Here is a 23,658-nt window from a genome sequence, read left to right as displayed (position 1 = left end):
GAGGAGGAACAGGGGGAGAAGGGAAAGAGGAGGAATAGGGGGAGAAGGGAAAGAGAGGAGGATGGGGAAATAAGAAAGAGAGGAGGAATAGGGGGAGAAGGGAAAGAGAGGAGGAATAGGGGGAGACGGGAAAGAGAGGAGGAATAGGGGGAGACGGGAAAGAGGAGGAATAGGGGGAGATGGGAAAGAGATGAGGAATAGGGGGAGATGGGAGAGAAGTACAAGGAGGAGATGGCAGAGAGAGATACCCAGTCAGAGTAGAAGACAGGAAGGTATTTCTGTACCTTCCTGTCTTCTGTCTGTAGTGTATTTTTGTTTAAGTGTAATGCACAGATAATGAAGTTATGAAAGGTACTTATAGTACAGAGATGAGTCCCTAGGTAGCAGATGCTGTCTGGGATCCAAAACTCTCCTCCCTGCAGCTGCAGCCCCATCACTGCTGGGTGGCAATGTCCAGAAATCTGTGGAGCATCGATGGCTGTAACTGACGCAGTCGTGCTGGCCTCGGCAGCCATGTTTCAATGGACATTCTGCTCTGCCATAGGGGGTGTTGGTACGTTGATACTGCAATTTGCGTTGCGGGTGGGTCTCGCAGTAGGAAACTATAGATTGTGTAATTGGCATAATGTTGCAGTGTATACATATGTACAGTACATATATGTACATAAGGCCATAGTATGTAAATAGTATGTAAATTTTTCCCTATAACATCACGAGAAGGCCGGTCAATGAATATATATATATATATATATATATATATTTATTATATCTCTATCTAGATAGATAGATATACAGATACACACAGCATTAGCAGCTAACCTCCTATACCGCCGCTTCCCCCCCCCCAATACATATGAGCGGCGGGAACCCCCGTTTTCCCATCCACAACAGTGGCAAGAGACACCCCACATTACACAGGAGTGGGGGCAACCCCCTCCCCCCTTCCAGCAGCGGAATCTTCCTTGTCCCACCACACATGGGACATGAGCAGCAACGCCCAGGCACCCTCTCTCCACAGCTGCAGCGGCGGTGGCCAGCGCATCCCCCGTACCTGACAATACACGAGTACGCGGCGCTGGCACACTCCTCTGTCCCCAGGGACACGCTCATCTCTCTCCAACCAACCCCCCCCGCAATACTTCCCACAAGCAGGGATCTAGTGACAGCGTGGCTGTGGATGGTTAGACCCACAGCCGTCGCTGGCAAGCGCAATCTGTGAAAGAGAGATTAATTTTTCAGTATGAAAGTTGTAGTGGCGCCCTCAAGTGGCCGGCGCCCATAGGCAGCTGCCTAAAGCTGCCTAGTGGTGGCGCCGGCCCTGTATATTGCACAACACACACCCATATTAATTTTCATCCAGGGAAGAGATTCCAGCAGCAGAAGGTCGCTGATGGTGGCTGGGTACTTTACATCATTTGTCCCCATCTCTTCACAATGCAATGCTGCAATCTGCATGTCTGTAAGGAGGGTGAGATGCCAAAATGATGAAACTCTTGTAGAAATTATTTATATTGGCACTGCCCGTCCCCATAGGCCCACGCCATTACACCACGAAGGGGCATGGCTTTATTTCAAAAAAAATAATTTGATCTTTCCGGGGGACGTCTTGTTACTCAGAAACCCCCTTCCCTGTCTGTGCCACTTGTAAAGTTAGCTTAAGGTTGTGTGTGAGACTTTTTAAAGTATCCGTTGTACTGGTCAACTTCATATTAAAATTTCTATGTATATACAGTATAATATAACTATTGTAATTTTTGTCTGCTTAGTGAAAATAACTACCTCCTCTGACTTATTGTTTCTGCATCTTTATGGAAATAGCGCTTCCCTTGTGTACATTCCTGCATGTGCAAGGAATGAGACGATGAGCACCTTTAGATGCTTGAATCACACTTGGTGCGTCTTTTAGACACAACCATCGGTCGCACCATTGAAACCTGTACCAGCCCCATGCTACAGTAGGTGCATATTCTCAGTATAGTCTCCAGTTGAATGATTATGTGTCTGAGTTCACAACCACTTCAGTGACATGCCTACAACACTCTCATAACACACCCATAATATGGACCTTCTCCATACGTCCGAATAACCACCTCCATCTCACCACTCAGGAACTCTGAGCACATTTGCAGGACATTTCTGAGATTATGTGTCTCAATCATACTGCACACAGACGCTGCCATTCTGGGCACTTAGTCTCTGCAATTCTGGGCACTTAGTCTCTGCATTTCTGGGCACACAGTCTCTGCAACTCTGTGCCCACCGACTCTGCAACTCTGTGCCCACATACTCTGGACACATGCGCAGTGCGATTTAGATGCATTCCCCTCAAAAAAATAATTGCTCAGCTGTGTCTCACATCAATATTGCGTCCAAAGTCGTATCAGGCCCCTTATGTAATTTGGACAATCCTTTTCTGATGCTGATGATAGTGCTGCTGTGACTTTGGGGTCTATTTACTAAGCCTTAGATGGAGATAAAGTGCATGGAGATAAAGTACCAGCCAACCAGCTCCTAACTGTCATTTTTCAAACCATAGGGCAGATGTATTAACCTGTAGAAGGCATAAAGAAGTGATAAACCAGTGATATGTGCAAGGTGATAAAGGCACCAGCCAATCAGCTCCAATATGCAAATGAACAGTTAGGATCTGATTGGCTGCTGCCTTTATCACCTTGTACATATCACTGGTTTATCACTTCCTTATGCCTTTTCCAGGTTAATACATCTGCCCCCCAGTCTGTGACATGGTAGTTAGGAGCTCATTGGCTGGTACTTTTTTTTTTTTTTTATCTCCGTCCACTTTATCTCCATCAAAGGCTTAGTAAATAGACCCCTTTGTCTTTTAATACTACACAGTAATAGTCTACGAATTCCTATGGGTTTTTAGATTTGGTACTCTGCCTGCTACTCCATCAGGGGATTTCCACAAGACCTATATCAGATAAGCTTGATACATTTTATAAAATGTATGCATAGTGAAGGTTAAGGACAAATGCAGTACCAGTGCCTTATGTTATCACACTATTGCATACTCTTCCTTTTCTTATATAGTTGTTACCAGGATTGGTCCTTCAGAGACTGTAGACTTTGGGCAGCAGTAGCACTATTACTATACAGATTCAAAAATATCATATTAGACATTATTATTGTTTGTTTTTTATAGAATGATTTACCAATTTAATTTGTAATATATATCTATACCTGTATTTATTGCGTCACATCTATTTCTGATTTAAGGGCACAGGACGTTATATGTGGGAGTCCGGATGCCACTGGGGCGTCAAAGCCACAGACATCATCGCACTCATGGACAGAAGCACAGGAAGCGGGACCGCATGAAGGGAGTCATACAAGAAGAAGGCCATGATGAATCATTAGCTCATGGTATGTAGCCCTCAGGAAATATTTATAGAGTTCATTGACAGATTAATACTAAAACATTTATGAGTTTTATCCTGTATGCATGTTTAATTAATTTCTACGTTTATATATATTTATTTGAAAGAAACATCTAGGCTAGAATATAAAAATAAATACAGAGAGACCACTTTTTAGAATGGATAAACACAGTTACTGTTGAGAGACGTCTTGCCGAAATGGCCTCATTTGATAGATGTTAACAGAATGCCCTGTCATTTTGTGTAATTAGTAGATCAGTGTTAATTGGGAATTGGACCTAAGAAACCTTATTTATTCACCGATTGGCACAGAGTGGACTTTCTTCCTGTCTGATTTTACGGAACAGTACAGTTGTATGACTACTATCCCCCTTGTAGTTATTACAGGATGGGGCTGAAATGCTGGCGGTCGGGATGTCGGTGGTCAAAATACCGACCGCAGTATCCCGATGTTTAGAATCCTGACAGGGGTCGGGTAAGGATGCTAATGTTCCCCATCCTAACCGTAACCCTCCCTTACCGCAGCCTAAACCTCAACTGATGGGATCCTCACCGGATCCTGTTGTTACAGCTGTTGTGATAAAACAGGTTTGTTCCCCCCGGATTAACATCTTCAAAACTAGGGAGGTATGGGTATGTTTGCAGAGTCAGGTGGAAGAGACATTTTCCATCCCAACTCTCTCTGTGGAATGCACTCACCACATGCCACAGAAGGCGTTTACGATATATACATATTGCATGTATATGTTATAGAAGTCAAATTATTATACAAATGTATTATCTAAGAAGCCAGCCAGACATTTTTTATACTTCCTAACATATATTTGAAAATGTATATTTGGTAAGGTCCAGCTTCGGTTCTGATGTCCTCTGTGACTTTATAGAGGCTTTATTATACTACAGAATACCCCACATGCTATTAGTGTGCTCCAAGTATTGATGGATTTGTCAGGTTGACATTCATCATGTTCGTAGAAAGTGAAATATCATCCGTGGTGGCTCAGTGGTGACTTACTACTCCTGAGCAGCGGCTTCTGGGCCCTGGTGGTCATGTGACCAGTACTTCCAGGTGAGAGCCGTGTTTTGCTGAGTGTTTCTCTCCTAACCCTAATCACTACCCCTAACTTTCCCTCTATTGCCTTATTTTAACCTCCATCCCCCGCAGCCCGAACCTAACCTTCTTCCCCGCAGCCTACCCTCCTGTCTGCAGCTCAACCCTAATGTCAACATTTTGACCATGATGACATTGCACATGTTGACATTCTTACAATGTCGACACATTGCCTGTCTACATTTTAACAATGTCGACGTCATAACTGTAGACATTATGAATGTCTATGTTGTCATTGTCAGTCCTTAACTTCATCCCATTAAATGTGTGCAAGTATGTGGTCTATTGCCACAGATTCATCTAGTCGCCGGTCCTACCGCATGGCTGTAGCTCTGGGTTTAATACCCGGAGCTATTCCGTTATTAGCTAGTTACCCCGCATAGTAAGCCCGTGGTTAATGTGCATTATCCCATAGGGTAAGTGTCCGGAGATGTGGAGTTATTCCATGCAGTGGCGCTGAGAGGTAATGGAGCAGATACTAATAACCCAGGCCTGTTGGAGGGGCACATTGGGGTCCGGGTCACCATGCCCCCCCCCCTTCTTACTGTACAGGCTGAACACTGCAGCTTCTCTTCCTACCCAGCACACGCTGCTGTGTGCTGGGCTGTGGTGGGACCAGGGAGGCTGCTGCCGCTGAGTGCTGCAGTCTTCTCTGCCTGCAGAGGGGGTTAGCAATCGTACTGATCGTCAGGTGCATATTTAGGGGCGAGGGAGCCACAGTGCCAGATTAAGGTCCACATGGGCCTGGAGCTGAAATTTATGAAGGCCTATTGTGTGCCACCATAAAGGATGTGATAAGCATCATAGGGGGTGTGGCTAATGATGTGGAGAGCGTGACCAGTGCGTTGGGGAATGATCTGTACAGGGGGTGTGGGAAGCACCATTATGGGCATAGCTACCATCTACTTTCAGCCACTCAATGTCCCTCCCCTCGTTGCCCCCCCCGCGCATTATTATATACTACTCACCCCCTCTGTGCCCATTATTAGCCCCCCTCTGTGCCTATTATTAATGTTGTCGTCCCCTTGCCTATTATTAGCCCCCCATGCCTATTATTAGCCCCCCCTCTGTGCCCATTATTAGCCCCCCTCTGTGCCCTTTATGCCCCCTTTCTCTACTATTATGTCCCCCCCTTCTGTGCCCATTATTAGTCCCCACTCTGTGCCTATTATTAATGTCGTCGTCCCCTTGCCTATTATTAGCCCTCTGTGCCTATTATTAGCCCCCCCTCTGTGTCTATTATTAGTCACCCCGTGCCCATTATTATGCCACCCTGTTTATTATGATGTCTCCACCCTCCATCTACTATTATGCCCCCATGCTCATTATTAGCGTCCCCCCCCCCCTCTGTGCCCATTATTATGACCACCTTGTGTCCACTAGTTTTTACACACCACTCCCACATTGTATATTTAGTGTTTTGGTCTCTTCCCCCCCCCCCTCCCCCCAGAAGGTCACTTACCTTCTCTCTCTTGCATTTTGCTGGCTCAGCTCCTCCTCCTGGCTTCTCTCTGCTGAAAGTCGCAGACAGCCAGGAAGGTCATGTGCTGCCACCGGTACATCAAAATGCAGTACTCCCGCAGTCAGGGGCAGTAAGTGGCGCCTCCCGTCCTCAATCCATCCCATGGTCATCGTCGGCACCGACGCCGCTGTGTGGTGGCACCTATGTACTGTCACCCACTGCTACGTCACATGATGTAGAGGAGGGGCTGATGCACGCTGGTAAGCGGCGCAGGGAGCCTGTAAATGTATGTCCAGCCAATGGGACTCAGAAGACTCAGAGGTTCTCTGGGTGGGTTGTGAAGGTGCTTACTGGAGGTGGGGTTTGAATGGGCAGAGTCTCGGTCGGCCGCTGGTGGTGACAGGGAAATATTTTTTTCCTGTCTCCAGCGGATCCTCCTTGGTGGTCTGGGCCTATTTTCATGGGTGGGCCTGGAGCTGCAGCTCAGTCCGGCCCTGGGGAGCCAATATGCACAACAGTAATGGCTGCCGAACCCCCCCTCGACCCCCCCTTCCCACCACCACCACCACCACCTACCACCCTTTGACTAATTTTATTAGTATCTTCTATTGGTTATAATCCCTTATTTGATTATAGTGATTTTAATAGAATTAAAAAAAGAAGGCATTAACTATGACAATTTGCAGATACTGAGGCTGCAAAAGAAAATCTGCATTAAGTGCACCCTCTGGGGCTTACTGCGCAGGGTGGTGGGAGTAATTGAATAGGTCAGGGCAGAGCTAAAGCTATACGGTAAACCCCACAGTTTATTGAAGCTGCTCCACTGAGTGAGGCCATAATAATTATAAAATAATCTGTAAAAATAGGATTTTGGTACCTACTGTTAAATCCTTTTCTCGTAGTCCGTAGAGGATGCTGGGGTCCACATTAGTACCATGGGGTATAGATGGGTCGAGAGAAGGACTTAACACAGATAGTGGTGAGATTCATACCAGCTCACACATACAAGGCACGTCAAGACAACTAGCTTGAACTACTCAGCAACAGCTGAAACATTACTTACCAAGTAACAATGCAGTACTTAACTAAAACGAAGTTGTACTGAACCAAATAACAATAGCAGGAAAACAAAGCGCTGGGCGGGTGCCCAGCATCCTCTACGGATGATACACAGACATGACAGAACTGTCTGAGTCTCGCTCCCACAGGCCCCACCCCCGGGCCGTCCCGTCCACCGTCATGCGGAGGACTTTGGGGTACCTGAAGCAGGCTTTTGTTCCTGGGAACCTGCAGCGGCAGGTTTCTTGGTCATAACCTTACCTCCCTTAAAGAAGGTATTGGATGATCTGGCCTTTCTAGGCTGGTTAGGCCGAAAGGACTGCTGCGCATCTGAGGAGAAGGATTTCTTCAGAGCAGGTGCTGCTGAGGGAAGAAACGGAGACTTACCCGCTGTAGCAGCGGGTTTTCCCATCTTTTCCTATCCTCCTCAGGGAAAGGAAAAGCCACCAGAATCCTCTTAGGGATCTGAAACTTCTTTTCGGGGTTTACCCATGCTTTTTCAAATATAGCATTCAGCTCCTTTGACGCAGGGAAGGTTAGCGAATCTTTTTTTGTTTTCAGTGAAAAAAGGCTCCTCAACCTGCTCAGGTGTGGTATCATTTACATTTAACACATCCCTGATAGCCTCTATCAACAATTGCACCCCCCCTTGCAAGAGATGCAGACCCCCGCAACACATCCCCATCACCATCTGTAGTGTCAGAATCGGTATCTGGAGTTAAAGACGGTCCCAAAAGCAATGGACTGATGAAGCCGCCGATGCTGAATTGCTCTAAGGTGGGGAAACGCGTCTCATACGGACTGTGACCTGAGACCTGCACTGAGGTTCCCTCTCTGTACCGCTGGACCATCACCCTCCATTGCTTTTGGGACAAACTTTAACTCCGGATACGGCTTGATTCAGGATCGTGGAGCACCAGAGCCGGTAGTGGACTGCAACCCGTTTACCAGAGGGAGGTTGCGGTAAAAACAATCATATATTTAAAGCATGGCCATGCTTAATAGAGTTCAATAACTATAACTCTGCAACACATTTCAACTTTACATGCATAACAGTTCCATATTTGCCTGGCAAACTAACATCTAACAACTGGAACTTTTGTTACAATATTTGGAGATAACTCTGTGGACTTGTAACCATTTGTACTATATGAAACAAATACTGCAACAGTTACCACTACAAAGATTACTCATTTATTTTGTTGCCAATTCAAACATCTGGCTGTATTGAGTGCATTAACCTTGCTATATATATCTATGACAATTACTTTTGGCCAAAAAAACATATAGTGTTGTGATTATAGGGAACCCACATGTCTATATATTGATAGGGATTGATTAGGATCATTGTATCAATATAGTTTATAAAGGTGGTCTAGGAACAGTCCTTGTGTATTTTACATATTTTAATAAAAAGTGATTGAATTTTAGTATTCAGTGTGTCAGCGCTTTCTTAGTTTTTTTCTTTTTGTATTGCTTATTTGTGAAGGGCGTGGTGGTCCCTCTAATTTAAGAAAGCTGCAGACAGACTGTTTTTAAATGACTGAGCATTTAAAATTGGCGCCAGGTGGTATTAAGTACCAATTTTTCTTTTTTACATAAGGGATGAGCTGTACTACATGGGAATACATACTATTTGCTGGCGGGCGGGATGCATTCTGTCAAAATCCCGACAGCGGCATCCCGCCCGCCAGAATGCCGGCAGTGGGGCAAGCACTAAGAGTCCTCTTGCAGGCTCTGTGGCTCGCTGCACTCGCCACAGGTTTTATTCTCACTCTATGGGTGTCGGCATTGTCAGCTGTCGGGATTCCAGCGTCGGTATCCTGACCGCCGGGATCCCGATTGATTGCATCCCGTTTAACAGTTAAGAAAGAACATCAAGTGAGTTAACACTGTGACATAAACTTATATACGCAGTGAAAATTATAGTAACATTTATTTATAGTCCTGCAGCCCTACACTGGGCCTTCTGAAATATTACTTTCCCTACTATAGGCAGGGCCAGCGACAGGGGGGTTCAAAGGGGGCACCTGTACCGGCTCCCAAGGATGAGAGAGGCCCCAAATATACACCGCTTAGTGCCTGGCAGGAATGCGAGCCATCTTGTCCAAATAGGGCAGCGAGCTGTAGACGGTGTGGAAGCAGCCTCAGAGTGACAGGAGCTTCTCACACACAGTGACTGCAGCGCAAGTGTCTGCCCATTCTTCCAGGTCCAGCTCTGTTGCATGCAGTTACAGGACATGGCAGCAGCTCCGCTGGCCAGGATTCCTGTGCCATGCGCCGGCCTCTTCTGGTGAGGTGTGAGGGATGCATGGTTCACCTGCGCTGCTCTTCCCAGTACCCACACCGCACAGCAGGAGTCTCAAACACAAACTCCCTTACTGCGCTATTTTAGAAAGGTGAATAGGTGATATCGAATACATAGGCTGCCTTATTTCACTGACGCAGTAGAAAAGTAGCGGTGTATTTATTACATCACTTCAGTCCATCCAACGTTTCGGGACCATACGGCCCCTTTGTATATATATATATTTGGATAACTATATATATATATATATATATATATATATACATACACACACAGTATATAATGAGGGGGCCCCAGAGATATCAATGTATGGGACCCCAAGATTTCTGTTGCCGGCCCTGACTGTAGGTACATACCTGGTTTGAGTGGGTTGACAATATCCTAACATTTGTGTCTGGCTTCTACCTGCAGTGCATGTTTCCAAGATCTACTCATAGGGGCACAGGGCAAACAAACAGTTGCTCTTTTTATATATCACATACTGTAAGACGTTTTATTGGACATCTTGAGCTCAATGTTGAAGTACTGTATTACATTAAAGATCTTTTATAATTTCATATTGTGTGGTTTATAAGCCAAGCTAAAGGGCATGCAGCTTATGTTCTCTTTCATATGATTAATGCAGATACACCATCACAGAGAGTGCAGTTCATCCTTGGAACAGAGGAGGATGAGGAACATGTACCACATGAACTGTTTACGGAGCTGGATGAGATCTGTGTGAAAGAGGGCGAGGATGCAGAATGGAAGGAGACGGCAAGGTAACATTTAGCCTGGAAATGTGTAATAATAAGTTACTTGGTCCAAAACTGCAGTAACAGGTACAGTAATCAGTCTTTCATATGTACATGGCAATGCAATACTTTTCCCCTTATTATTTTACACTTAAACATATTGTATGTTTCTATCCATATTTTATAATGTCCATCTGTTGGGTCTGTTACTGACTCCTTTCCTCTCTATGCCTTACTCCTCCCACTGACAGTCCTGCCTCTCCCATTTTCAACAAATATTTATTTATTATTACCAGTTATTTATACTGCGCACACATATTCCGCAGTGCTTTACAGAGAATATTTGCCCATTCACATCAGTCCCTGCCCCAGTGGAGCTTACAGTCCATATCCCCTACCACACGCACACACATTCAAACTAAGATTAATTTTTTTTGTGAGTCAATTAACCTTTTAGTATATTTTTGGATTGTGGGAAGAAACCAGTGTAGCCGGAGGAAACCCACGCAAGTACGGGGAGAATATACAAACTCCACACGGGGCCATGGTGGGAATCAAACCCATGACCTCAGTGCTGTGAGGAAGTAATGCTAACCATTACACCATCCATACTGCCCAAAAATGTTGCCACAAATCAGTACCACAATACATAATTATCCCACACACCAGCCTCCCCATAATAATATGCTCCAAACCCCACACGTAATATGCTCCACACACAACAGTCCCATTCCCCTAGTAATATGTTCCCAGACCCCCCCCCCCCCCCCACACACACACACACACACACATACACACACACACACACACACACACACACACACACACACACACACACACATACACACACACACACACACACACACACATACACACACACACACACACACACACACACACACACACACACACACTCACTCCATTTTACCCCTGGCAATATGTTCCACACCCACCCATGCTTCAGAATCCCTATAGTAATATGCTCCTGAGTCAACCTCCATTTGTGAAATTATGTTTGTAATTATGTCATTTATTATTATTATTATTATTAATAATAAATAAAAAGTAGACCAGAAAAGAAATATAACCAAAAAGTGCGCAATAAATGTCACAGTAGGCAGCCGTTACACATTAACAAGGGAACACCAAATCCCTAGGATACTGGAGCAGGAAAAAGAATTTTTATGTGTACATAGGCGCCTTTTGTGACAAAGATGACAAATGGCATAAGTGTTTATGAATAAAAACACAATTTATTACAGAAATAACATAAAAACATCTAAAAGATACATGAGGTATATTGCACTGATCCCAAAAAATATATATTTCTCACCCTCTTTTGAATTTGGAATCCAGCGATACACTCACAAGCAGGTATCCATATCGTCCAAACAGTTTGGACGATATGGATACCTGCTTGTGAGTGTATCGCTGGATTCCCGACTCTACCTCTTAAAGACAAAAGCTTATTTGCGGTGGTGCCATCTGAATTCCACCGGGACTTGATTGCTTTTTTGCCATAAAAGCCATCTGCCCACCGCAAATTCAAAAGAGGGTGAGAAATATATATTTTTTGGGATCAGTGCAATATACCTCATGTATGTTTTAGATGTTTTTATGTTATTTCTGTAATAAATTGTGTTTTTATTCATAAACACTTATGCCATTTGTCATCTTTGTCACAAAAGGCGCCTATGTACACATAAAAATTATTTTTCCTGCTCCAATAAATAAAAAGTGCCAGAGAAAAACATGAATTCCTTGTTTTCCTTTTCCATGTACACCTTCAGGAGAGGTGCATGCCATCTCTCCTCAGGTTTCGTTCCCCCAAAGTGTTTCCCCCTTACAATATACAGGAAATCTGTGCTTTTGTATAAAAGATAAAATACAATACTGTCTGAATAGGAACACTGAAGAGTGACAAGCTTAATAAAGGTTATGGCGAAAACGTTGTTCCCTGTACATTATGTATAGCAGACAATACAGTCTTTAGTTATTTGTACGAGTTCCTGGACTCCTGTTTTACTGTAGAATACTTTGGCAAGGTGAATCAGATCATTGCTATCCAGAGGCACCAGTAAAATCTACCTTTATTCCTATTATACACATTGTTCTAATTTTGTCTTGCTCCGCTGGATTTTATTCTTGTGTCTTTTTAAAACCAGTCTAATGAGAATACATTAGTTTCATTTGGTAAGTCTACCAGTTCAGAAAGCCTCTAACAATAGATTGGAACCAGCTGTTCAGCTGCCTCAACTACTCCATACTTGCCTAATTTTGAAAAAGTATTTACTTGCCTAATTTTGAAAAAGCATTTCAGGGAGACTGTGAAAGTAACCGCTATCAGCGCGGATGTGTACTGCTACATCTGACAGGCGTGTCATAAAAATTATTTACATCCAAATGTAAATGAGCCCCAAAGTTAGTAAGATCTATTTGTTGAAGAAAAGACTGATAGTTTTCAGGATTTGTGTGTGTTTTGTGTTGTACAAGAGGTTCCATATACTATAAGTGGCCACGAGAAACCTTATTTAAAATGCATGTAGCCATAGGGATCATTGGGGCAGATGTATTAACCTGGGGAAGGCGTAAGGAAGTGATAAACCAGTGATATGTGCAAGGTGATAAAGGCACCAGCCAATCAGCTCCAGTATGTAAATTAACAGTTAGGATCTGATTGGCTGGTGCCTTGATCACCTTGCACATATCACTAGTTTATCACTTCCTTATCCAATGCAGGGAAATGGCACTGATGATCTCAATTGAATTTACGAATCTCTGATTTATTTTAGTGATGAGCGGATTCGGTTTTACTCGGTTTTACTCGGTTTTACTCGGTTCTCAAAACGGCATCTTATTGGCTCACGGATGTCACGTGTTTTGGATAGCCAATAAGATGCCGTTTTGAGAACCGAGTAAAACCGAGTAAAACCGAACCTCGCTCATCACTAATTTATTTCCCCCCCCAAGAATGTAACAGCTGCATAATGGGGGTAAGGTGCAATCAGGGAGATTGATGGACTATTCAGGGAGTTAGGGAGATTGCTGCTATTTCAGGGAGTCACCTGCAGAATGCGGGAGGGTAGGCAACTATAAGCTACTCTGATCCTCTCTTCTATATGTGTGTAGCCAACCTTCGGCTGACCAATAGTTACCATGTAAATTACTGATTGGCCTCAAACCTAAGTTAGCTCTTTGGCATATCTCACAGAGGGAAAACAAATGAAAAAAAAAAAAACACTTTATCATAAATGCCCCAAATATTTCAATACTTATCTTAGAATAATAAATGTTTATAGGACTAGTGTGTACATCTGTGCTGTTCCTTTCAAAATGAAAACTGTGGCCCCAGCCACCCTCACCGATCCCTTCCTCCGGCAAGATAAAAAAATAAAATAATTACTGACCCAGTTTCTGGTGGCACTCTTCGGTGGCTCCCTGTCCATGACCCTAAGGATTTCTTGAGGGCAGGGGGCATTGTGGGCTCAGGTGGCAGCGACAATGATGACATGGAGACATACACATTGGTGACTGGGGGGGGGTCTTGGAGACTACACATTGGTGACTGTGAGGGAGGACATGGAGGCATACACACATATGACTGGGTGAGATAGGAAGACAGGCAGGGGCACCGACAGCTCTGTGGGGGCCCCGGTTATGAGAGGGGTGTAGCCACATCCCTTCATTTCAAAACAGTTAAAAGGGTATAAAAAGCGCACAGTCCACACAGGGAGCGCCGATGCTAGTAAGGATGGGCGGCAAGGGGGGATCGCAACCACCCCTCCTCGCACATCACACGGGGAGAGAGGACTGACTGCCTCTGCAGCTGCCTCTCTCCCCAATCAGCACACAGCCGCGTGGGCTCTGTTGGTGAGAGAGGCTGCTGCTGCAGCAGCCAGTCTCCACCTAACACTGTACAGGGCAGTGGGGATGGCAGTGGGACTTGGGCCCCTTCAACATGCCCAGGCCCGGGTAGAGAGTACCTGCTCCCTCCCCCTCTCTGCACCAATGGAGACAGTCATATAATGTGAAGGAAAGACAGCAGGCAGGAGCAGAATTGCTGAGACTGGAAGCATAGAGGAGGAGGAGAAGAACAGGTCAGGTGTAATAACACTTACTGGGTAATGTGTGGCCAGCTGTGGGTTTTGAATGGAGGGAACCATCATGTTATGTTGTCCCTCATAGAATCCTGGCTTACCCAGGATTCTATGACTATATGACAGTGTAACTTCCATTTGTCAACCAATACAGTATCATCTTTTTGGATACTTATGGGCTAATTTATCAATGAGAGAGAAATTTCCCTGTGAGTGATAAATTGCACCAGCCTATCAGCTCCTAACTGCCATGTTACAGGCTGTGTTTGAAAAATAACAGTTAGGAGCTGATTGGCTGGTGCAATTTATCACTCACAGTGAAATTTATCACTCATTGATCAATGAGCCCAATAATCTGTTCCTGGTCAGTCTTCTATCGAATGTTTGTGATTTCATATTTTGAATGTGTAATAATCTTCTCTTATCTGTGTATAGATCTTCTCTAATTAATATATAAAAAATATACCTTCTTTGGCTCTGCTGGTTCTCCCTTCTTTCACTTCATAGCCTCTTATAAAGGTAGTAAATAAAGAAAATCTAATAAAAGAGGAAAGCGAAAGAGGGAAGAAGATAACGCAGTATAAATTCTGCCAAGGGACATGTGAAGCAGATATTGAGCAAAACCCCCCAGAAAACAGTAATCCCCATATGTACAATATTGTTTGGTTATGGACGTCATTTAATTATGCCCAGCCATTAGCTGATATGCTGTGGGGAACAAAAATAAATAAATAAATAAATAAAATATTTTTTGAGTGAGAGTGACATGGTGAAACCTTTGTTTTCTGATGGCTTAATGTACACAAACTTTGTTTAATACACAAAGTTATTAAAAATATTGTATTAAATCACCTTCAGGCTGTGTGTATAAGGTGTATATGAAACATAAATGAATTGTGTGCTTAGACTTAGGTCCCATCACCATGATATCTCATTATGGTATGCAATTATTCCAAAATACGGAAAAATCCGATATCCAAAATACTTCTGGTCCCAAGCATTTTGGATAAGGGATACTCAACCTGTATATATATATACATATATATATATATATATATATATATATATACAGGTAGCATGCCTTTCCCACCTGTGGCTCAGGTATATCTGGAAGGGACAGAGGCGGCACTCCAAGGACTTTGAAAATACTTTATGTGCAAAGCATGGCAAATCCAAAAAAACTGTGCAAACAATCAAAACATGGAAGTCTTACAACGTTTCAAGGCAAAGCCTTTTCTTCAGGTAAGTTAACCCATGTAGAGCGTGTAGTGAGGAACAGCAGTAGTGGTTCTTGCTGTTCCTCACTACACGCTCTACATCCTCACTGCTGTTCCTCACTGCCGCCTCTGTCCCTTCCAGATATACCTGAGCCACAGGTGGGAAAGGCATGCTACCTGCATTAATTTAAGGAGGGCACCCAGGCATATCCTTTTTCCATACTGAGTGCCGGATGTATACATCGATATATATATATATATATATATATGTATATGTGTGTATGTAAGTTCTTTGTAATATGGAATAGGTTGTAATACTGGCAGATGTAGGGCTGTGGCTGAAGTGGGTTTTTTTTGTAGATGTTTGTAGACTAGGCATGTGTGGTCGGCGCTGTTATTTGCAGGGAGGGAATATATAGAGAATGTGCCACTTTCATTTCAACATTATCTTATTATACTTCTTTTGGCTTCATATGAAATAGATCATTGCGGAAGATAAAGAGTTCCCAAGGGAATTTTGCAACCTCTACTACTCATTATCACTATTTCTCACTCTTACTCATTAAGAATAATGATTTCCACAACAAGTGTACTGATCTGTGATGTTTGTGTCTCCAGATGGTTAAAGTTTGAGGAGGATGTAGAAGATGGAGGAGAACGCTGGAGTAAGCCCTATGTGGCCACACTGTCTCTACACAGCCTCTTTGAACTTAGGAGCTGTATCATCAATGGAACAGTTCAGCTAGACATGCATGCCGGCACAATAGAGGAAATCGCAGGTATGAGAGTTACCTATATATCACCTTCTCACTTCACGCCCAGTGTCCGTTAAATTCCAGCATAAAGTAACCTTGGAGCACAGTTGTAAGATGTTTAACAGACTGGTAGCAGAACAAGTTTGAAGTGGATTTAGGCAAATAGCAACAAAAACTATAACGAGTTCCTATTTCTCTTAGATGTTCAATGTATACATCTTATGGTTGATACTGTTTCATCATAATGTGTTCATGTTTGGGTTGTATAGGATCGCCTACCTTTTCTATTAGTTGCAATATTATTGTTAAACCTTCTGTGAAAATCATGAATTCATTTTTTTTTAAAAACAACTAAAAAAAACTTAAATTAAACCTTTTACAAAAATACCTTCTTCATGTTGTTATATTCAAAGTCTTTTCTACAGATGTGACATAGGCGGAGATGTGCTAAGCAGTGATAAAAGTGGAGAAGTGAGCCAGTGGAGAAGTTGCCCATGGTAACCAATCAGCATTGACGTAACATATTTATAATTTGCATACTATAAAAGTATACAGAGCAGCTGACCGGTTGCCATGGGCAACTTCTCCACTGGCTCACTTCTCCACTTTTATCACTGCTTAGTAAATGTTCCCCCAAGCCTCAATTCGCCATATGGTCCGAGTGAATTAGGCTGAGCAGTGTAGTGTATTAATCACTGATTAATTTGATATGCTATACGGGCATATCTGTGTGCGACTGAGTCTGAATCTGTATGCGAAGCACAATGGAACTTGGCATGAAAAAGAAAGCTGCTGCATTGTAGCACTTTGTATACACTTACATAAACATATATACAAGTGTCGCATATCAAATGAGTCAGTAGACTTACAAGTTCATCATTTAGAAAACAGAAAATATACAGGCAGCGCTACTGATGAAGTGATTGGAATAGAACAATATTAAATGATGTAACAATTTATTATAGTAAAACCAATAAAACTACTAAAATTAGCAATTACTCTCCTCACAATTGTATAAAATAAATTACATACACCACATTCAGTTGATATTTCTCTATAGAATGGGATCACTTGGTGTCTGTTCCTGTATAATATGCCCAGATAAGTCCACTAATTCCATAGAGGTTTGATTAGATTAGCACAGTTTGGTTGTTTGGATATTTACCGGTCACCACTTTAGAGGTGGAAAGGCTTCCATACATGAGAGTCCATGTTAGACTTAAGGTGGCCATCCACTACTCAGACTTGTCTGAACTGCAGATCTCATCAGATTTCTCTTGAGCTCTCCCGGGAGCTTCCCGGGAATCGGATCTGACCCTGGGCTTAATTTTCGCTACATTCACTTCAGATGTATCTGATGCGATCTATCATGTGCCAGATCGCATCAGATATATCTGATGCACACATGCTACATGCGATTGATCTGATGCTGCTGCTGCCGCTGTTCCCCCTCTTGGCGGGTGGGAGTGGCCAGGGAGATGCCAGTCAAGTGACGCTTCAGATGAATCTGATCAGATACATCTGAAGAAAAAAAAACAATCCGATGTGCACCTGTTTTCTTCAGATTCAGATAAATAGTTGGGGCAGCCTCAGAGATCTGTAGTTCAGACAAATCTGACACGGGAGTGCGCATCGGATCGGAAGAGCCGGCCGATGTGACACTTTTCTTCAGATATGACGGTCAGATGCGTCGAAATCTGAAGAAAACTGCCCAAATCGGACTAGTGGATGGGGGCCTTTAGAATGTCCTCATTTGTGTTGGTGAGTGCTGAAGATATCCTCTTGTTGCTGCACGGCAATCTGGTAGTGGATCTGGGACTGGTTCAGAAACACACTGGTGAGCGCCAAAGCTGAGGTGGTATAAAACAGGGGGCTAACGCGTTTCGCTGCTCCCCAATAAGTTTAGCAGCTTTATCCTTTATCCAGGAACAGACACCAAGTGATCCCATTCTATACAGAAATATCAACTGAATGTGGTGTATGTAATTTATTTTATACAATTGTGAGGAGAGTAATTGCTAATAAATTGTTATATCATTTAATATTGTTCTATTCCAATTACTTCATCAGTAGCGCTGCCTGTATATTTTCTGTTTTCTGTGTCTTCACGGGAGTGACTCTCCTGTCTATGTGGTAGCTGCTTGGTGCAGCAATCTCATAAGAAGCGCCTGTTCTTACCAAGGAGCTCTTTACCAAGTCCATCATTTAGCCATTTACAACATGGCCATCTGCAGGGCCATCTTAACGTATTGGCGCACTGGGCAACTGCCCAAAGCCCCACCATTCTAGGGTCCGTAAAGCAGTGCTGAGCTGGGCCTTGTGTTGGTGCTTCTGGAGCTTCTTGGGAGGCAGGTAGAGAATGCTGTCTGGTCGCTCTGATAGTGAATGACACACTATCAGAGCAGCCAGGTAGCATTCTGTGCCTGCCTAGCAGCCTACATCCAGACAGTGATTGGCTGTCAGAATTCTGTTGGTGGATGACTGGAGCTATCCTCCATCAGAGTGCTGACAGCCATTCACTGTATGGAAGCATATGGAGAGATGGCCTGGGACCACAAGAGGGGTAAGTTATTTTTTATCCATCCCATGAATGGGTAGGTGGGGCCTCAGTGCATTGCTTTGCCCAGGCTCTACAATGCTATTAAGATGGCCCTGGTTATCTGCACAGCTAGTTGTAAGGGCTGAGTGCCACTTATAGTTTGTGATGGCTATCCTGAAGGACAACAAGAGAATTCATCAAGGGACACTTAATTAAGCTTGGATTTAGCCACAATATACCCAAAGCCGAATAGCTGCCAGGTCGTAGATTGAAATATTGTAGGAGAAAAGATAAACTATTAAAAGGCTGAAATGTGTGATTCTGGAAGATAGCAGACATGTAACCTATTAATACTGTTGCTTTATGTATTGAAATGCAACTCTGGTATCAGAGTAAACCTTGAGTATTTCCATGTATCTGGGAAGCAAAGGGTGCATGTTTAGTATTTTATTGCTAAGCATTGAAAACACACTTATCTAAGCAAAACAACTGATCGCCTGTATCCAAGCTTGGAGACATAATAAGTGGCCTTGGGGAGATTATCAAAATCCTTTAATGGAGCCAGCATCTTCTTTGTAGGCTCACTTTGTATTGATATGTGTAGCTGAAGCATAAGGCAAGCGTTGTTTCCATGCTTCATGTAAATGAGTTTCAAGTGAATGAAAAATGGTGCAGTCAGTCAGCTATCATCTCATCATCTCCCACGTAATATGAAAGCCAGAAAAAGGAAATTGGTTGATAACTATATACAAAAAAAAAGTTACTATATAAAACACAATATATATTTTTTTTCAATATCTCAAATCAGAGGCAGGAAAATTATTTTTAGGCTTTAAAAAAAACACTAGGTAAAGTAGGTATTTATAAATGATCATTGTTATGTTGGAGATCTGTATTCTATGCATTTATATTAATTTTCTTAAAATATTTTAGCTGTATAGGCGGTACATAGGAGGTATTTAATCCACCAGAGCTGTGTTCTTGTAGTGGAAGAACGCAAGGAGCAATGCTGGTGAGCTAGTGTGCACAGATCCCTACAAGAAATAGCACTGCCAAAACACGATGGTATTTTCACACAATGCAGGGTAAACATAGATTTATGGGTGGCATCATTTCTCACAGGGATCAGTGATCTGTACTGTAGTTGATCGGTTTCTTGCTTCTATACCAAGCACTACCAAGTGCTGTCAGTCTCCTGATGCCCTGATTTAAGCTGCACTTTAATACATTGAGGGGACGTAACACGTAAGTAGAAACAAAGAGAAAGTATTGGTCGATTAAAACTTCCATAAATCTGAAGTTTAGAATGTGGAAGGTTGATGCTGTTCTGTGTGTAAGAGGCAATCTTATACTAGTGGTCAAACACAAAATTGGGACATTTGTTAAGTAAAGATTGAGAATTTCAGTATGTTGGGAAAACATTACTCTAAGGCAGCGGTTCCCAAACTTGGTGCCGTGGCACTCTGGGGTAATTTTGGGCATTTGCAGAGGTGCCCTAGGTTGGTGATCCAGGAAAAACCAGTGCTTGTGGTATCTAATAATAAAATATGTGGACAGACAGAAGCATATCCTTACCCTCACCATGTAACTGACCCTAAGGATGACATATAAATACTGTACAACTTATTAATGTTATTTTTTTCTGAATTTATCCATAACAAACTTTTGGCCTAGCGCTGCACCCCCACACAGCCCTAACCCACCCCGTCTGCTTTCGTCGCACCCACCACCAATGTCAGGTCCCATCGCGGATGACATCTCATCATTTCCAATGATGTCCTAGTGTGTACGCACCATTAGAGTTACAGTACATTAAGTTTCACTTCCTTACAGAAGTGTTATGTGTGTGCTTTCTATATATTCTACTACCCCCTTAGAGGTGGGTGTAATTCATGGGATCCGGTCTGAAGATCGACAGTATCTAGGTCGACAATGTTTAGGTCGACCACTATAGGTCGACAGTCACTAGGTCGACATGGATGGAAGGTCGACAGGGTTTCTAGGTCGACATGTGCTAGGTCGACAGGTCTAAAGGTCGACATGAGTTTTTCACATTTTTTTTCTTTTTTTGAATTTTTTCATACTTAACGATTCACGTGGACTACGATTGGAACGGTAAAGTGTGCCGAGCGAAGCGAAGGCACCATGCCCGAAGCATGGCGAGCGAAGCGAGGGGACGCGGTGCACTAATTTGGGATCCCGGTCACTCTACGAAGAAAACAACACAAAAAACCCCCAAAAAACTCATGTCGACCTTTAGACCTGTCGACCTAGCACATGTCGACCTAGAAACCCTGTCGACCTTCCATCCATGTCGACCTATAGTGGTCGACCTAAACATTGTCGACCTAGATACTGTCGATTTGATGAACCACACCCGTTATTCATATCCTCCATTAAAACAATAGCCTTAATTACTATGCCAATGAGGTCAGTTATTCTGTTCTAACAAAAAAGTATGCAACTGTTATGTTAATAGGACCAGAAAAAGATGCTTTTCTTGTGTTAATGCTTTTTTACATGGTTGTAATCATTGATTAATAGATGGGTTTTTTTTATATATCTTAACTACAAGACCATTTCATGTTGTTATTGTTACTATTAAAAGGTATACACAGTATAATACCTTTTCAATTATTTGTTTTTTAATGGAGACTACCTTGTATCCCTAATAACAGTCCACATATATCCATTTTATTCTTAGAGGAAATATTATTAAAAGTTACGTTTTGAAATCATACTGTTAACCATTTTTGAGTATTAGTAGAGTGTCCTACAAAAGGATTTACTGTATTAACTTCAGATGGCCTCTTGTCCATCAATTTATTTAGAGTATATAGTAGTAAACTCGTCGGTGGGCAGCTAATAGGGTTTCTGGACAGCTGGTAGGCAGCAGAAATGGGCAAAATCAACGCATTTCCTCCTTTTATCTAAGGGTGTGTACAAACTGTGAGATAAATCTGTGAGATTTTGACTATATAGTTAGTGCATATCTCATGGTGCTAGACAGCTTGCGATACAGATTCGATCCCAATGCGCGCTCCCGTGGGGTCGGTATCGTAAGGCTAGACAGACTGCAGGCAAGTCAATCTTGACTATCTAGTGTACAATCTAGTACAAAGTATAGTCAAAATGGGCACTTAAGTCAAAATCGTACATAGACAAAATCTCAAGCACAGATAGTCAAAATCTGTACAATCTATGCTATCTGGGCTCTGGGGGAGTTCAAGGGAAATCACATAGTCAAAATCGAACATAGCAGGGATCTCACCGTGTGTACACACACCCTAAGGGCTTTTTCAAGATGTGGAAACAACTCCGATACGTTATGGTGCCGTAATTCATAACCACTGCTCTAAGGGGTTGATGTATCAAGCAGTGAGAAGTAGGCCAGTGGCAAAGTTGCCCCCTAGCAACCAATCAACTATAATTTTTTATAATATACTTTATAAAAGCTACCGCAAACCTCATTAAATTCCTTGAACCTATGAAAAGGTTTTTGTTTTAGCAAATCTTTTCTTTTTCACCTTTTCAAATGTTAAGATGTATGCAGTAACCTTTTCAGTCAAGGAATTCTGTTCTTTAGCATCTACAGTACTAGATACTCGTGCTTTAAGTAGTCTATTTTTTCATATAAGATATTGGTGGTTTAGACAGCTTTAGGGTTTTTTTTTTTCTTATTCTTTAAAGTTACCATAAGCTTTTATTCTGCTACTTTCTTCCGGAAAATAAAAAATGCCTTTGGGCCTAACTCAGCATGGGTTTAGTTGTGCAAAAAATCAGACAACTACAACCCTTCACACTAGTATGCGGGGGGACGCCCAGTACAGGGTAAGTCCACCCCGCATTATGAGCCCTTCACCCCCCCTGCTAACATGCGAACGCTTCGCTCAGCAGGGAAGTGCTCGCATGATGAGGGTAGCCCTCTGCCTGTGCAGCCTAGCTGTGAAGGCAGACGGCTACCCGCCATGATTCGGGTTGCAGTGGCTGCATGTGACGTCATGCAGCCACCGCGGCCCGCCCTGCAAAAACGGCCCGGACACGTCTGCATTGTCCGGACCGTCCTCCCCCCACCCCTTCGCCCTGCAACACCGTCCCCCTAAACGCTGCGTCGACGCCCCCTCCAACCCTGCAAATGTGTCTGCCTGTCAGTCAGGCAGAGGCATTCGCATATGTGACATACCGTCGCATCTCACTGCAGAAGGGCTTCAGCATGCGATCGCATCGTAGATGCGTTCCATGCTGAATTGGGCTCTTAGTTCATTGAAACTAAATGAACATTTTATTTCAGTATCGAGTTGAATGACACCATTTCCATTATATCTTTTCTCTGACGTCCTAAGTGGATGCTGGGGACTCCGTCAGGACCATGGGGAATAGCGGCTCCGCAGGAGACAGGGCACAAAATTAAAAGTTTGACCACTAGGTGGTGTGCACTGGCTCCTCCCCCTATGACCCTCCTCCAAGCCTCAGTTAGGTTTTTGTGCCCGGCCGAGAAGGGTGCAATCTAGGTGGCTCTCCTAAAGAGCTGCTTAGAATAAAAGTTTGTTAGGTTTTTTATTTTCAGTGAGTCCTGCTGGCAACAGGCTCACTGCAACGCGGGACTAAGGGGAGAAGAAGTGAACTCACCTGCGTGCAGGATGGATTGGCTTCTTAGGCTACTGGACACTAGCTCCAGAGGGACGATCACAGGTACAGCCTGGATGGGTCACCGGAGCCGCGCCGCCGGCCCCCTTACAGATGCTGAAGAGAGAAGAGGTCCAGAAATCGGCGGCTGAAGACTTCCCAGTCTTCTTAAGGTAGCGCACAGCACTGCAGCTGTGCGCCATTGCTCTCAGCACACTTCACACCGCGGTCACTGAGGGTGCAGGGCGCTGGGGGGGGGCGCCCTGGGCAGCAATGTAATTACCTTTACTGGCTAAAAATACATCACATATAGCCCCTGGGCTATATGGATGTATTTAACCCCTGCCAGGAT

At 43.4% G+C, this 23,658-nt stretch overlaps 1 protein-coding gene across 1 annotated transcript in view; it reads left to right on the top strand.

Moving 5' to 3' along the window:
- Positions 1–23,658, top strand: part of SLC4A8 (solute carrier family 4 member 8) — a 369,348-nt gene that overhangs the window by 270,934 nt on the left and 74,756 nt on the right. The window contains exons 3-5 of the mRNA XM_063952268.1: positions 3,238–3,384; positions 9,964–10,099; positions 16,005–16,165. Of these exons, the coding sequence (XP_063808338.1) occupies positions 3,238–3,384; positions 9,964–10,099; positions 16,005–16,165 (444 nt within the window). The remainder of the gene's footprint in view (positions 1–3,237; positions 3,385–9,963; positions 10,100–16,004; positions 16,166–23,658) is intronic.

Source organism: Pseudophryne corroboree, chromosome 2, assembly GCF_028390025.1.
Source record: "Pseudophryne corroboree isolate aPseCor3 chromosome 2, aPseCor3.hap2, whole genome shotgun sequence".
NCBI lineage: Eukaryota > Metazoa > Chordata > Amphibia > Anura > Myobatrachidae > Pseudophryne > Pseudophryne corroboree.
The sequence above is the reverse complement of the archived record's forward strand: the minus strand, read 5'-3'. Positions and strand labels throughout refer to the sequence as shown.